Source organism: Oncorhynchus keta, chromosome 7, assembly GCF_023373465.1.
Source record: "Oncorhynchus keta strain PuntledgeMale-10-30-2019 chromosome 7, Oket_V2, whole genome shotgun sequence".
In the NCBI taxonomy this organism is placed as follows: Eukaryota; Metazoa; Chordata; class Actinopteri; order Salmoniformes; family Salmonidae; genus Oncorhynchus; species Oncorhynchus keta.
Genome location: NC_068427.1, coordinates 19,046,484 through 19,063,593, shown reverse-complemented (window position 1 = coordinate 19,063,593; position 17,110 = coordinate 19,046,484). Strand labels below are relative to the sequence as shown.

At 44.3% G+C, this 17,110-nt stretch overlaps 2 protein-coding genes across 6 annotated transcripts in view; one reads left to right on the top strand and one right to left on the bottom strand.

Moving 5' to 3' along the window:
• Window positions 1–10,207, top strand: part of kdm6a (lysine (K)-specific demethylase 6A) — an 80,758-nt gene extending 70,551 nt beyond the window's left edge. For all 5 annotated transcript variants that reach the window (XM_052522118.1, XM_052522117.1, XM_052522116.1 and 2 more), the window contains 12 exons: window positions 626–755; window positions 969–1,074; window positions 1,716–1,921; window positions 2,181–2,233; window positions 2,347–2,421; window positions 2,683–2,831; window positions 2,963–3,077; window positions 3,390–3,577; window positions 7,112–7,253; window positions 7,351–7,477; window positions 8,209–8,379; window positions 9,273–10,207. In XM_052522118.1, coding sequence (XP_052378078.1) covers window positions 626–755; window positions 969–1,074; window positions 1,716–1,921; window positions 2,181–2,233; window positions 2,347–2,421; window positions 2,683–2,831; window positions 2,963–3,077; window positions 3,390–3,577; window positions 7,112–7,253; window positions 7,351–7,477; window positions 8,209–8,379; window positions 9,273–9,299 — 1,489 coding nt within the window. In that variant the 3' untranslated portion in view covers window positions 9,300–10,207. The remainder of the gene's footprint in view (window positions 1–625; window positions 756–968; window positions 1,075–1,715; window positions 1,922–2,180; window positions 2,234–2,346; window positions 2,422–2,682; window positions 2,832–2,962; window positions 3,078–3,389; window positions 3,578–7,111; window positions 7,254–7,350; window positions 7,478–8,208; window positions 8,380–9,272) is intronic.
• Window positions 9,976–16,557, bottom strand: dipk2b (divergent protein kinase domain 2B). The gene is made up of 5 exons (XM_035773589.2): window positions 16,085–16,557; window positions 15,023–15,287; window positions 13,576–13,749; window positions 12,783–13,077; window positions 9,976–11,050 (listed from the first exon to the last, which is right to left on the bottom strand). Exons 1-5 carry the CDS (start codon window positions 16,426–16,428, stop codon window positions 10,656–10,658), a joined length of 1,473 nt encoding a protein of 490 aa, XP_035629482.1. The 5' UTR covers window positions 16,429–16,557; the 3' UTR covers window positions 9,976–10,655.
• Window positions 16,558–17,110: the final 553 nt, after the last annotated feature.

Below are 17,110 nucleotides of genomic sequence, written 5' to 3'. Positions count from 1 at the left end.
CATTTAGAGTTTACTGTGGGGGACACTGCTGACTGTTTGGTTTGAGTTGCAACTTGAAGGTCTTGGTGCTGTAGCAGCCGAGCCTGGCCGTATTGGCCAGTTAGCCCTTAGCCTGGCCTGTTTCAGTTCTGGTCTGGGCAGCCAAATACTTAATTTGGGGCCCACTGAGTGTGGGGAGTGTGCTCTGTTGTAGGTCAGGCTATCAGTGGGTTGGAGAGGTGCTGATGACTAGGTAGGTGGCGAATGTTTCCGAAAGGGGTATATATGGTGTGTACAAGGAGTGTCCAGTAACTGACAGGGCTGTAAAGATCCTGACCAGTAAGCCATGTATACACAACCTGAGCCATAGGTGTTATTCTACTGCATATACTGCTCTGTGTATGACTATAGCTTTGGTGAACCGCTACTCTAGTGTTCTTTCTCTTACTGAGCCTCAAAGTACAGGTTCCAGTTCTGTTCTAACACTGGTCTGTTTTAATTGTGCTGCACAATGCATGCATGTCTGTCTAGATTCCAGACTCATTATGTTGGCGTGTGCTGCTGCTATTAGCTGAAGCATGGTTCATCTCAGTGTCATTGAGCAGCCAGACGTGTTCTCTCTCTCGCTGTCCCCCTACGTCTTTAGGAACCTGGGGAAGAACGGCCTGTCCAACAGCAGTGTCCTCCTAGAAAAGTGTCCCCCTCCCAGACCCCCTCCGCCCCCCTCGCCCTCACTGCCAAAGGACAAACTCAACCCCCCCACACCCAGCATCTACGTGAGTATACAGCCACAAGGGTTTTTGTTGAGATTTCATTGCTTTGTACTTTTTACTTGCAACAGTAAATGTGGTTTTCATCGTGAAGTTTTTAGTTGCGTCCATCGCTGTCCCAGGAAAACCCCAGTGGTAAAGGTCTTAGACTTCATCAGAACGGTCTAGTTTGCAAGTCAAACGTCTAATGTGTGTGTGTTGCTCTCCCGTGGTGTGTAGCTGGAGAATAAGAGGGATGCGTTCTTCCCTCCGCTCCATCAGTTCTGCACCAACCCCTCCAACCCTGTCACCGTCATCAGAGGGCTGGCCGGGGCTCTCAAACTGGGTGAGTTACACACTGATGGTAGTCCTGCTGGGGGAATTACACTTTGCTTACACATTCTAGCAAAACAAACATTAGTCATCGTTCTAGTCCTGATTGGGATCTCATTTGAATTTTACTTGAATGTTTCTCCCCTAAGGACAGAAAAGCTTTGTGTGTCTGTACGCACTCATTTGCTTGTGTGAGGGTGTGTGTGCTTGCACTCATTCACTCTCTCACAGGATTGGGTGGGTGGGGATGTGTGTGTTTGTGTGTTGAACAACTTAACATGTATGACAACAGCACCACCTGCAAGCAGAGAGTGTCATTACATGTATAGCATCCGAAGTAAAGTAGCCAACGGCTGCCAAGGAAAGCTATTGGCTCCCTCACTTCATCAGCAAGCTCGCAACTGCATCACTGTACTGTAGCACACCACACACAGACTAGAAACTCACTCTTAATAACTGGATGGATGACTTTTAGTTCATTAAGCTAGTTCTTCTGAACATTTTTCCACTCCACTTTTTCTCCCTTACCCTCAATCCCCATCCTCTGTCTCCCTATTTTCTTTCCTCTCCTACTCTGTCCCTTCTCCCTACACCCTTCTTTCTCTCCCTCCACTCCTTCCTCCATCCCATCCTTCACCCCCCTGCCTCTCTCAGACCTGGGTCTGTTCTCCACTAAGACCCTGGTGGAGGCTAACCCAGACCACCTGGTGGAGGTACGGACCCAGCTGTCTCAGCCCACCGACGAGAACTGGGACCTGAGTGGCACAAGGAAGATGTGGCGCTGCCAGAGCAGCCAATCACACACCACCATTGCCAAGTATGCCCAGTACCAGGCCTCGTCCTTCCAGGAGTCACTACGGGTTAGTAGAGGGAGATGCACGTACATACACAAATCCACCACCACCATCTCCAAACAAAGTCAGTACAAGGCCTTGTTGAATAGAAACACAGTTTTAAGTGGTATGTTGTCACTGAATATTCACATGGTCACTCCAGACATAGTTTTGTCACTTAAAGAGAATATCTTCCCAGCTTAGAATGTTTGTTGCACTCCATTTACTGAACTCACTCAATGAACAGATATGCTCAAAATATACCTATATTAAATGCATTTTCCAGGAGGAGAATGAGAAGAAGAAGGAGCAGGAGGCAGAGGCAGCCAATGCAGAGAGGTAAAGATGTCTGTCTCTGTCGGTCTTTCTCTATGTCTGTCTGTCTGTCTGTAGGCATGCATTGTGTGATATCTCTCTGCTCTGTCTAAACTACATCTCCCATGATCCCACAGTGCGACACGGCGGAGGAAAGGGCCCTTCAAACACATCAAGTTTGGCACCAACATCGACCTGTCTGACGAGAGGAAGTAAGTGTTCCACCCAATACTATGGTTTTGTTCATGAAACAGATCACTGATGTTTTGTATTTAATTTGACAATTTTTATATGAACCAGATTATGGCCTGATCCCAAAACAACCCTTGTCCTTCAGATTTACAAACACAGAAAGGGTATGGCCTAGGTAGGACTGGGCATTGGTATCATAAAGAGGGTCCCTCAGTTTGGGAGCGGTGTGTGTCTGTGCTGTAGTGTTGACCTCTGACCCTTGCTCTGTGACCTCCTTTCAGGTGGAAGCTGCAGCTGCAGGAGCTCAGTAAGCTGCCAGCATTTGCCAGAGTGGTGTCTGCTGGCAACCTGCTCAGCCACGTAGGACACACCATCCTGGGCATGAACACTGTCCAGCTCTACATGAAGGTCCCTGGGAGCAGGACTCCAGGTTAGACACACACAGCGAGAGCCACACATGCCGCAGAGACACACACACATGGGTCCACACACATAATGCTGTTTGTTAGTGGTAACTGTCGCGTGTTTTGTTTAACAAGGTATTTGTGTCTTGTCTTCTAGGTCACCAGGAGAACAATAATTTCTGTTCAGTGAACATCAACATCGGCCCGGGGGACTGTGAGTGGTTTGCAGTGCCCGAACATTACTGGGGAATCATCAACGACTTCTGTGAAAAGTATGTCAACAAAAATCTCCTACCTCTAACCCAACACAAAGTTGATATCCTACCTCTGTCTCTTTACAGCCAGTGCAGTCTAAGGTTAGAGATGTCTTAACTCAAGTTTAACTCAGATGAAGTGGTATACTTGGTACTAATTAAAGGAAAGGGAATATCTCAACTTTTCATTCATTGCAGATGTAAAAATGTATTTTTTTTATTTTTGTATTCATGAACTACCCAGAGTATAAGTAGGGGTCTTCAGAGAATGAGCGAGTGTCCATGTGCATCCTCTGTTTCTAATATCGGACGTGTGTGTGTCTCCTGCAGGAACAACATCAACTTCCTGATGGGGTCATGGTGGCCCAACCTGGAGGACCTGTACGAGGCAGATGTCCCCGTCTACCGCTTCATCCAGCGTCCCGGAGACCTGGTGTGGCTCAACACGGGCACCGTCCACTGGGTCCAGGCCATCGGCTGGTGCAACAATATCGCCTGGAACGTAGGACCTCTCACCGGTAAGACCAGGAAGGGACATGGAGAACAAAGGGATATGTTTAATATGGGAATACACGGTTATTTTATGGGTTTTACGTAGAATTGGTTGGGACATCATTAAAAGATGAAGGATGGATGCTGATAGGCGTGGACTGACACATTGAGATCTATGACCGACCGGCTTTAAGCAACGTTTTTAATGTTTTTTTTTTTTTTTTTTTACATTGGATAAAAGTAGAAACACCAATCTAGAAAATTATATATCATTCACTATAGTTGAGAAACAATGTGAAAGTCATTCTGCTTTGAAAGTTGATAAACTTGTAACCCCACTTTTGAGAAAATGGACCTTGAATGTTTTGGTACACAAACTGGAGCGCTCTTCTTTGTCTACACCTATTCAGCATCATTCACACCCTCTTAAGCCTTAGCCCCACCCATCTCTTTAAGGATTCATGTGAGGCTATGTACTAAACAACCAAAGACTTCAAGACTAAAGGCTGGTTTATACTACGATCGACATGTCTGTATACAGTTGTTGCAGTGACATCAAACATTCTATTGTCATCCAATGTCATTTGGAAAGTAGATTTGGAAAGTATTCAGACCACTTCCCGTTTCTCACATTATTCTAAAATGGATTAAATTACTTTTTTCCTCATCAATCTACACACAATACCCAATAATGACAAAGCAAAAACTGTTTTTTTTTTAGAAATGTTTGCAAATTTAAAATAAACAAGATACCTTATTTACATAAGTATTCAGACCCTTTGCTATGAGACTCTAAATTGAGCTCAGGTGCATCCAGTTTCCATTGATCATCCTTGATGTTTTAACAAGTTGATTGGAGACCTCCTATGGTAATTTCAATTGATTGGACATGACTTGCAAAGGCACACACATGCCTATATAAGATCCCACAGTTGACAGTGCATGTCAGAGAAAAAAACAAGCCATGAGGTTGAAGGAATTGTCCATAGAGCTCCGAGACAGGATTGTGTCAAGGTACAGATCTGGGGAAGGGTACCAAAAAATGTCTCTAGCATTGAAGGTCCCCAAGAAATCAGTTGACTCCATCATTCTTAAAATGGGAGAAGTTTGGAACCACCAAGACTCTTCCTAGGGCTGGGGGGGAAGCCAAACTGAGCAATCAAGGGAAAAGGGCTTTGGTCAGTGAGGTGACTAAGAAACCGATGGTCACTCTGACAGCGCTCCAGAGTTTCTCTGCTGCGATGGAGAACGCTCCAGAAGGACAACCATCTCTGCAGCACTCCACCAATCAGGCCTTTATGGTAGAGTGGCCAGACGGAAGCCATTCCTCAGTAAAAAGGCACATGACAGCCTGCTTGGAGTTTGCCAAAAGGCACCTAAAGGACTCAGACCATGAGAAACAAGATTCTCTGGTCTGATGAAACCAAGATCAAACTATTTGGCCTGAATGCCAAGCGTCACGTCTGGAGGAAACCTGGCACCATCCCTACGGTGAAGCATGGTGGTGGCAGCATCATGCTGTGGGAATGTTTTTCAGTGGCAGGGACTGGAAGACTAGTCAGGATTGAGGCAAGGATGAGGAGAAAAGTACAGAGAGATCCTTGATGAAACCTGCTCCAGAGCGCTCAGGACCTCAAACCGAGGCAAAGGTTCACCTTCCAACAGGACAACGACCGTAAGCACACAGCCAAGACAACGCAGGGGTGACTTCGGAAACAAGTCTCTGAATGTCCTTGAGTGGCCCAGCCAGAGCCCGGACTTGAACATCTCTGGAAAGACCTGAAAATAGCTGTGCAGCAATGCTCCCCGTCCAACCTGACAGAGTTTCAGAGGATGGGAGAATGGGAGAAACCCCCCAAATACAGGTGTGCAAAGCTTGTAGCGTCATACCCAAGAAAACCTGCGGCTGTAATCGCTGCCAAAGGTGCTTTAACAAAGTACCGAGTAAAGGACCTGAATACTTATGTAAATGTAATAATTGCAACAACAACAAAGCCGTTTTGCTTTGTTATTATGGGTTATTGTGTGTAGATTGATTAGGGGGGGAAAACAGTTTAATATTTTTTTTGAATAAGTCTATAATGTAACAAAATGTGGAAAAAGTCAAGGAGTCTGAATACTTTCTAAATGCTGTAGAATATGTCAATGTAGCAAATTCGGCAACTAAAAGCAACTTTCTAAACAATGTTTTGGTTAGTTTCAAACTTGTTAGCTCGCTGGCTATCTAGTTCAAATACTGACCATATATAGCTGACAACATCTTAACTTTAGCTAATTTGTATGAATTATTACAGGAAAATAAATCCACAACAAGATCATTAATTACAAGTTAATGGTTGAGCTAATTACAGAAAATAGCTTACGGTTGTGAGTGTGACAAAATAAAAGCAAGGTATTCTACTGGATAATTCTTTCTAACTAGGACATTGTCTTGTTGGCCCAATGTTATATCATAATTTGACTTTATTGCTGGTCATGTTGTTCTTCACATTACTGTCTCTTCTAAACACACACTATATCAAATAAAATCTGTTTATTTGTCACATGCACAGGACACAGAAGGTGTAAATGGTACAGTGAAATGGTTACTTATATAGTGGAGTCTTTTGTTTAGACATGTAGCTAGCTAGCTAAACAATGATCCATAATCCCAACTCATAACGTTACTACCCTGCATGAATCTACAGGTAGCTAAAGCTAACCAACTAGGTTCAATGTTAGCTAGCTAGCAATGCAAATGGCTCTGAGATATGACTAATATTACTACACAGATCAGACACGTTAGCTAGCGAGCCAGTCAGCAAACGTTAAGCTAGCTAACAGTACGCTTTAACTTGCAATGAAAACTACTTTGGAAAAATTAGAAACGTGTGTATATATACATATATATATCTGAAAATGTAGCTAGACTCTCTGACCCGTATTCATGGATGAACGCTTGTCACGGATGCCATGGTTGGACTTAGTTTGAAGATGTAATCTAGAGACAGGTGTTTTAGATCTCCTTAGCTATCATACTCTACTTCCAATGGGCATTCCACTGATTTCAAAACTCAGTCCTCCAGAAAGTGAAAAGTGGAGAGTGGAGAACATTGGCAACAGTATCACAGTTCTTTGTGATACCTTAAAAAAAAGCCATGTTAGAAAGGATTACCTCCACATACTGAGAAGCTCATGTTATAGACAAGCATGTTGCATGGCAGATCAATCTGAACTCATCTCTCGGCATGTCTAGCTAATCCGTGACCTTTTTCCGTGGCTAAACCAACTAGGCTCGTAATATAACAATTGTATTCATATTTATAGATGCCATACAAGTTGTTTATTAAGGTATATGAAAGTTCACGTGTTCCAGAAGGTATTTCTGCCTCTCCTGTGAGGTAGGGATTCGCGACACGTGACTTGTTTCAGGAATCTAGGCATATGACAGTGTCAACTTGTGGCAATGACATAGTTAAGTTTGAAATTGAATTGTCATTTGATTCTCTTCTTCCTGCTCCTCTTTCCCATTTATCCCATTTTCTCTCATTCCCTCTCCTTCCATGTCTCCCTCTATCCAGCATACCAGTATAAGCTGGCGGTAGAGCGATATGAGTGGAATAAGCTGCAAAGCGTGAAGTCCATCGTCCCCATGATACACCTCTCCTGGAACATGGCCAGGAACATCAAAGTGTCCGACAGCAAGCTCTTCCAGATGATCAAGTGAGTCACACACACGTCATTCGTTCTCTCTCTCGCTCACAGACTCTCTCACCACACACACAGCTCACCCCTGTACGCGTCTGTCTTTCTCTGCTAGGTACTGTCTGCTGCGGACATTGAAGCAGTGTCAGATGCTGCGGGAGCTGCTGCAGGCGGCAGGCAAGGAGCTGGTGTGGCATGGCAGGACCAGGGACGAGCCCGCCCATTATTGCAGCATCTGCGAGGTACACACACTAGGGATGTGACAGAGACAATTTTTCTTCAATTTAAAACTGCAACAATTAAAAGAAATGTGTTTTTCCGTTAGAACGTTTAATTAAAATTCCACGTCAATTCGTATTGTGTGGTGTGACCTCTCTGGGGCAATGAAGTTCTACCGCAGGCATACAGTAGGCGCCATCTGGAATCTGCTTCAGGCAGCTGTAATGTTGTCCCGAAAGCAACCTTTAATTCATATTGACTCTAGTGTTCTTTCCATTTGGTATTTTGATTTAACCTTTTATTTAACCAGGCAAGTCAATTAAGAACGCATTTTTATTCATAGCGACTATCTGGCAAGGAGCAAAAAGCCTCTTGTATGAGCATTAGCGACTCACAAAAAAAAGAAACCTAGCCAAGTAATCACATTTCTTCTCCCTACATTCTAATTTCTCTCCGTTACGTGTCTCACTCAATTTCTACCCGACCGCTCCATCTAAACACGTGTGCTGCGCACCCAGACTCCCATTGTTGCGTTAGGTAGGCCTATTTGTAAAAAGAATTCCCTTTGTGATGATGATCGGGAGCTGTTAGTGGTAGTTTTGTGATAACTGCACTGTGATTTAAACATTTTTTGGAGAAAAAAAATTATTTGGTTAGTGATTTAACATTTCAACCTTTAAACGTTCACATACACACATGTGAACGCGCGCACACCTACCTCCTTTCACAATCTCACCTCTCCCTACATCTGCAGGTGGAGGTGTTTGACCTGCTGTTTGTAACCAGTGAGAGCAACAGCAGGAAGACATACGTGGTGCACTGTCAGGACTGTGCCCGTAGGGGGAGCTCTAACCTGGACAACTTTGTGGTGCTGGAGCAGTACAAGATGGACGACCTCACACAGGTCTACGACCAGTTCACACTCGTAAGTCAGCAAGGACACTAGTGATTTTATGATGACCAATAGGCTAATGACCACGTCACATAAATAGTTTACACCAGTGTTTCCATTAGCTGGTAATTGCCGACTCTTGGCTCATTAAAATATATAGACGCAGACAAATAAAAACTGCTGGATAAATTGTCCAGCAGAAAATATCCTGATAAATACATGTCCTATATAAATCATGCATGAAGGTTTGTTCAGGTTGTCGTTCAATCGCATTGTTTCTCTACTCTGCTTCTACTCTACCTGGTCTTGAGATCTCACTAGCAAATTTGCAACATTATATCAATTCTGGGTCCGGCCCACAGAGTTTCCCTTGCCATTGAGTCTGTGACAGGCATGTAGAGGGGAAGTGTTCGGGTATTATGACACTTTTCTACATTAATCTCCCTAAAAGTCCACCAAGGAGGAGTATTTAATGTTGCTTCTCTCTTCCTCTAATCTAATACCTGGTCAAGTGGTGTGCTTAGAAATGCTGAAACAGTACAAATCAAGCTAGCTAACTGGCTACTGTACCAAGGATGGAGGCATAAACAAGTGGATAAATAAATGGACATAAACACCATATTGACAAGCCAGAGGGACCGAGGAAGATGTGCATTGTGCAAGGAGCCAACATTCACTTAGGCTATCATTCCTCCTTGCATAATTACTGCAGTCACTGCCATATGGTATCATTGAAGAGAAGACTCACTCTTAAAATGTGATAGTATTGAAAGTAGTAAGTCTACACACTCGTGAGTCAGAATTCACATTAATTCAAGTAAGAGTATATGATCATGCACACTTTGTAAAAGTGTACTAGTAAGGCTTTAGGAGTTTAACTGTTTACATAGCCAAAATGAATCTCGTCCCTCTCTCTCCCTCCACAGGCCGCTCCTCTGCCTTCCTCCTCTTGACGGTAACATTCAGTTGTTCTGAGGACAATAAGAATCCTCCCTGGACTCCCGAAACCTACCAGAATACCCTTTTCTGATATTCAGGAAGTATGCCAGCAGTCCTCCACTGCTCTCTGTAGCTATCCCACAAGGCAGCTGTGTGAAAAGCTGTGTGTCTATGCAACCTGCCCAGAGCAGAGGTGTCCTCCCCTAGAGGACTGTTGGGGGAGGGCATTGCTCCTGCCAGCTACTGCCACCAGACTGTTCCAATGCTGCCTGGCTCAGCTGTAACTTCTCTAGAAAAACACACAAAAATGGACAAAAAATAGTGACTGGCGACTTTTTGTATATATTATGTTATAACTGGCAACAACGTCACACAGACTACTGACTTGCAGAATTGTTCCTTTTTTAATTCTGTTTGTGGGCTGATATACACCTTCTCTAAGTTTGTTTCCCTTGAGATGAGTCCTAGCATAGCTGGTCTTTTGTATGTTAGGATAGATACTACTTTGGGCAAGAAAATAATAAGAAAACAACATTTTGTAATGTGAAGAGTTAGAGCGATGTATTATTATTTTTTACAGCTTTTATTGTTATTTTGGAACCATAATAATGTTTTGGTTCTGTAGGTAAAGAAAGGAATAAAATGAGAGATAAAAACAGCCAAGTCACCAAGAGAAATGAGTTGCACATAGACTTTTAAGGAATAAACTTTAATTTGTGATTTTCATTTTATTTCTAATCTTGTTGTAAATTTACCTTATTTATAAAATGCATATTTATTGCTTGAAAATCTTTGTTGGAATGCTGTAATTTTTTTCTTCAGAGTTCCTGCCATTAAATTTGAAGGAGTCATGTCATTTTATACACGTACCCTCCTGTTTTCTAAATGAATAAAATTGCTTTAGCAAAGCATTGTGCAGAGACCCTCCTTGACATGCTTTTATTGTTTGAAAGATGTTTTATGCATCATTTAACAGAAGTTCTTTATTTACATGTGGAACTTCTCATGTTTCTTCTTTACATGTTCATCTCTCCTATGATGCACAGAGCTGCTGTGACCGGTTCACTACCTGAAAGTAGCTGAGGTCTAAAGTAGGCAAGCAGCAGGCAAGCACTACAAGCTGCTAAGTACTACAGACTTCACATACACTGCCCGTGCAGAACCACCAACCCCTTTGTGTGCGTAGTCAATTCAGCTCAGTGCATAGTCATTCCAGCACACAACACTCCACAGAGTCCCTTTGTCAGTCTAATATCAAAGCTCTGCAGTCCCACCAACTGTCTGGATCACAGTTCATATGTGCACTCTGGGCACCTGTGGACATAACATTGTCTATGGCTGTAGCAGGGTTATTGTAGTCCTGTCAGCTCTCAGTAGTCTTGGTTGTATCTGCACTCTGGGTACCTGTAGGTGTAGCGTGGGTTGCAGGGCCTCATGGGTTTTAGCAGGTCCATCAGAGATCCTACTGCTGCCATGATCCTCCAGTCAGGCTGGCTAGGGTCTGCACACACACCCAGCAACAGGGGCACGTCTCTTGCCAACCTCCCCACCTCTGCCTCACCCTCCATGGGTAGCCTGGTTGGCTGGGCCCCCCTCTCTGTGAGCAGCAGTCTGGGCAGGAGTGCTGTGCAGAGCAGAGTGAGGCTCTGGGTAGGGCGGACAGAGCTGCAGGGAGGAGAGCGATGGCAGGGGGATGCACCCTGACCCAGGCAGGAGAAGATGTCCCCACCAGAGCCTGTTTGGGAGGGAGGGTCTGGGGGGAACCCTGGAAGAGAGAGGGTAAGTGTGACTGTATTCAAATGCTTTGACCCTTACTAAAAACACTGGATAAGTGTAGGTGATATCAAATGTTATTAGTCACATGCGGATGTAGACTAAAGCCTTGTTCACACTGCAGGCTTTAATGCTCAAATAAGTTTTGTTTTTCAAACCTGTCGGTTCAGACTGCAGGATGAAGAACAAATTATATCAGATATGCCAAAAATTGGATTTGAGTCTGTTCAAACTGCCAATATGAACATGGCTTAACAGTGAAATGTTAACCTATGGGACCTTTTCCAACAATGCAGAGTTAAAGAAGGTGCAAAATCAAATGTTTTAGATGAGGAGAGTGTCGGAGTGCAGCTCAATATTAGGAAAGTGTTCCTAATTTTTGGTATACTCCGTGTATACGTTTTAATACATATACTGTATAATTTCTCTGCATCCATTTCCTAGTTTGTAATATCAACAAACAAGGTTTGCCACTGAGTCCTCTTACTGCTGAGATGACAGTCGTTATAGAGATAAACTTCTCTAGTCTGTGTGTGGGCCTATTGCCCACGTTATTCCAATCCAGTTTTTTATATGATGCCACAGCAAGGATCCTGACCAATACAAAGATAACTGACATCATTAAATGTCCCCACTGAGCATCTGTATATCTGATACAGTGGAATATATTGTCTTTGTTTCATAAAGAAAGGAACTCCACTACTCTCATTATCAGGGAGATTTTTTGTCTGTTGTAGGTAAATACAATTCTGTTACAGCACACAGCATCTCAGTAGAAGAGCTAAAAGAGACACCATTGCCTCTGATTACTAGCACACAAAAGAAACCTGGGTTGTGTTCAATAGGGGGAAAATGTTTTGAAACGGAGGTTCTACCTAAACTTGTCCGATAAGAGCACTGTTGTTTGTGACCCCAATATAATGATTTGCAGAACAGGAAAAAAAGGAAGTGTGTTAATTGACCGTTTCTAAAAAGAGGAACAGGGTAAAAAATATCCTTCCTGTATCAGCTACATCTGGCTGGTAATGATTAAACGACTGAACCTTGATAGTCCAGTGATGTTTCTGGAAAACTTCCTCTGCTTGTGTGTTGGCTAATCGGGCTATCTGCATTGTGTCCCGCCACCCCCCTTTACGCTACTGTTACTCTCAGTTCATCATATATGCATAGTCACTTTAACAATATCTACATGTACATACTACCTCAATCAGCCTGACTAACCAGTGTCTGTATGTAGCCTCGCTACTTTTATAGCCTCGCTACTGTTTTTCACTGTTGTTTATTTCTTTACTTACCTATTGTTCACCTAATACCTTTTTGCACTATTGGTTAGAGCCTGTAAGTAAGTATTTCACTGTAAGTTCTACCTGTTGTATTCGGCACACGTGACAAATAAACTTTGATTTGATTTGTTTTTTATGCAGTGGATCAGACAGACATGCTTGTGTAAGCCACACAATAAGCTCATAACGATAGATACTTTTAAGGAATATTCAAATGAATATTTATTCTGATCACATCTCTGTCTCCCAGCTATGAACATATACTGTATTTTCACTGTTATGGATGAGGTGAGCCCAACCCCATGTAAAAGAGCTTTGAGTTCTTTGGGAAAGTGAAACCCCTTGTCGTCATCAACACAATCCTCATCATCCACATCCATATTTGCAGAGTCCCCCTATCCTCTGATAACGACAGAGCCAGTACCCATTTGTTCCACTCACCCTGCTCCAGGTCAATGACCCCTATGCTGCTGGCATCTGTGATGAACACTCGCTGGTCATCCAGCAGGCCGAACATATCCTCCTCTAGCCTGGTGTAGTAGAGCAGGAAACCCAGACTGTTGTGGCCCAGGCCCTGGGTGATCTGGAGTAGCTGGTAGGCCACGTCTACCCTCTGGATTAACTCCCTGGAGGAACCATAAAGGTCCCACAGAGGCCTGGAGCTTGCCCACACCATCAGCCTGCCACACGAGCCCTGGTAGCGGGGGAATGGCCAGCCCTCGGTGCCTGGGAACATCTGGTGATGAGGAGGGGAACATGGTGAGCAAACCGAGGGCTGGGTTGTTTGTTTTGGTTACACCAACAGGGGGAACTGTTCCTTCTGTTCTCAGACACAGTCATCTGAGGTCTTTGCTGCTTTTATTGTGTATCAGGATCTCCATGGTCTGTGTATTTATAGGATACCAATAGCTATAACCTTTCTATTGTCAGTATTGTTCCACTAAAGCTATATACAGTAACTGGTGAACCAACAACCTTGATTACATCAGCCATCCAAATCCGTCCAAAGCCATTACAGAACGATGTCCACAAGTTTCCTGGTTTTGCACTTAGAATGCTAGAATGAACTTATGCCTGCACTCAAGGGCTGGTTTCCTGGAAACAGATTATTCCTAGTTCTTGCAAAAATAAACACTTTCAATTGAGAATCTACATTTTAACATGCTTTTTAGTCCTAGGATTTATCTGTGTCAGGGAAACTGGCTGTGAGTATCTATATATGTCTCTGGACCACCTGCAGTATGAGAGGCTGTTGATTGACAGCTAGCGTGTAGAGCAGCCGTAGTTTGTCTCTCTCTGAGAAGTGCTTCATCTGAACACTGCCCACGTCCACCACCTCAGCATAGCGGCGCACAACGCGGTCCAGCAGTCTCTGGGAGGGACAGCGCAGCAGGGGAGGTGCCAAACCCTGGATGGGGTACAGCCAAGGTTTCAGGAGGTTGCCATGTTACAGAATATTGAAGTTTATTCACCTGTTTGCACATCTGTACCCATCCACACCTCTACCTGTTAACATCTATTCACACCCCTACCAGTCCCTAAGTAATTTACAGTATACACTACATGACCAAAAGTATGTGGACATTTGCTCGTCGAACATCTCATTCCAAAATAATGGGCATTAATATGGAGTTGGTCCCCCCCTTTGCTGCTATAACAGCCTCAACTCTTCTTGGAAGGCTTTTCACTAAATGTTGGAACATTGCTGCGGGGACGTGCTTCCATTCAGCCACGAGCATTAGAGAGGTTGGGCACTGATGTTGGGCAGTCGGCATTCCAATTCATCCCAAAGGTGTTCAATGGGGTTGAGGTCAGGGCTCTGTGCAGGCCAGTCAAGTTCTTCCACACTGAACTCGACAAACCATTTCTGTATGGGCCTTGCTTTGTGCATGGGAGCATTGTCATGCTAACACAGGAAAGGGCCTTCTCCAAACTGCTGCCATAAATTTGGAAGCACAGAATCGTCTAGAATGTCATCGTATGCTGTGCGTTAATATTTCCTTTCACTGGAACTAAGGGGCCTAGCCCGAACCATGAAAAACAGCCCCAGACCATTATTCCTCCTCCACCAAACTTTACAGTCGGCACTAGAGATTGGGTCAGGTAGCGTTCTCCTGGCATCTGCCAAACCCGGCTTCATCTGTCACACTGCCAGATTCATCACTCCAGAGACCGCGTTTCCAATGGCTTTACACCACTCCAGCCAACGCTTGGTATTACGCATGAGGATCTTAGGCTTGTGTGTGGCTGCTTGGCCATTGAAACCCATTTCATGCTCCCGACTAAAAGTTATTGTGCTGATGTTGAGGCAATTTGGAATTCAAGGACAGCACGGTCCCGTTCTGTGAGCTTGTGTGACCTACCGCTTCGCGGCTGAGCCGTTGTTGCTCATAGACGATCCACATCACAATAACAGCACTTAGTTGAAATTTGACAAACGGACTTGTTGGACAGGTGGCATCCTATGATGGTTCCACGTTGAAAGTCACGGAGCTCTTCAGAAAGCCATTCTACTGCCAATGTTTGTCTATGGAGATAGCATGGCGGTGTGCTCGATTTTATACACCTGTCACCAACTGCTGTGGCTGAAATAGCCAAATCCACTAATTTGAAGGGGTGTCCACATACTTTTGTATATATAGTGTACATATCTCTATATATATTGCTCTACCTATGCATACCTTCACAATATGGGGCAGCAAAAGATGTGATTGGTTCAAGCTCTGGAATCTGGGTGTGACCCTGAGGACGGCCTCGATGCTGCAGGGACCCTGCCGTCCCACCGAGCGACAGATTGAACGGTCGGAGGACGAGTGCAGACGGGGGGAGGAGAGGAACGACAAGACCACAGGACGCCAGCTTAATGAATCATCTGTAAGGTTCCCCGGGAAACTCTGCTTCTCAGCCAATGGGAGTGTGGTATCCGGGGACATCCACCAATCAAACCTGAGGCGGGGAGATGAGGGGGTGATTCAAGCTGCAGTGGGGAAGCTACTCAAGACAATTGAGATGCACCCAAAGTATACTTTGAAATACTGTATGTTAGAGGAAAAGCAGTGTGTAGAATGTAACCAAACCTTGAGTTGGACACTTGAACAGTTGCCGATATGGTGGCTTGTCATAAGAATAAGGTAAAAATCATAATCAGAAAACAAATGTATTACCCTGATATTTTCTATGTTCGTCTTGTTAGTCTATGTTAGTCTTGGATCACAGTTGAGGCTCAGTTGATCTTTCCTGGCCATTGCACGGCATCCGTTGGAAACAATGGAAGTTGAACCATTTTCTCTGGCAGATGGCAGAAATTTGACAGGTGACTTGGGACATTGCGTGCCGTGTGTTCTGGGTGTATCAACATTAACTACTGTATGTGGAAAATGTTTTGTCATAATATTCCTTACGACGTTACACTCAGGGACTCTTGCCACACTGTAACATTGAAGTGTGTTAGGAATATACAGTACTACGTGAAATACAGGAAATATGTTTGTGTGTGATTTCCCGCAGAATCATGACCGCCGGTGTTGATTGACAACCATTCAGCTGGGACAGCAGACTATTACAGATGTCTATGTCATAACACCGTCAATTCACTAAGACTGTGACATTCATACATGCAATCCCTTGTGTTCTGAGCTCACTGTAAAGGGACTTACAAGTATTTAATAGTTGAGAGGCAAGAGCAAAATCAGCACTATTGTACCCAGCTATTGATTCTTAGTAAGACAGACAGACATACCTACCTTATCTGGTCCTTCAAGAGCTTCTTGCAGATGGACGTCCCCACGCAGGCATTGCACTTGTCCAGCCCCAGGAAGGCTCTCTGCAGGCTGAGGGCTTTCTGCTGGGGAGCAGGGGGAGTACCAGCAGCCTCCACTACTGTTGGAGCCCAACACACACATAGCAGCCAACTCAACACACACACTGTCAACCTCACAAAACCCACGGCACTCGGATCACATCGCTTTAGGGGCATGATGGGATGAATGGAGAGAAGGACCACGCACTGCACGCACACCCTCATACACGTATCACAAATACGTTCACACATGCATAGACATACTGACACACACTCACACTGATACATTCTCAGACAGAAACTTAATACAAACAATTCAATTTTGGCCTCGTCAGTCTTTTCTTTCTCTCTCCTTGCTCTCTCTATGTCCCTCTCTTTTTCTCTCTTTCTTTCTCTCCGACCCACCCTGAATAGCAGTACCTCAACAGGAAACACATGGAGGATGCAGATAGCCCTGTTGCCGTGGATGCGCTTCCTCCAACCTTGGCCACAACCCTGAGCTAGCCTGTAACACGTGACCCCTAACCCCACCCATACCACTCTTACCTCCATAATGTTGGCAGTCCAAACCTGACACCCGGAGGCCTTGTAGCCTCACTCACCTAAGTGGGTGAGATGCACTGAGTGTTAACAATGGCCAAGATAGTACAAACAGATCTGGGACCAGCCTAGAAATCCAGTTGTCTGGAGGCTTCTACTGCATAGCGCTCACAGAGGTGAACCATTACAATTCCTTATTATGCATGGCCAACAGTCTTATCTGTTTTACACAATCTATTTCTATCTGAAAATTCTATAGTGTTGCAGCCCAGGTTCACTTAGGTCCACGTTTTTATATTGCTGTACTTGTAGATATTGGATATTAAAATGAAACTTTAATTGAGTATGAACATCCTGGGCTTAGTTGTAGCCTGCAGAACCAATGCATAACCAGAAGGTGTCACTCTAGCTAAGCTTGAGAGAGGTCGCC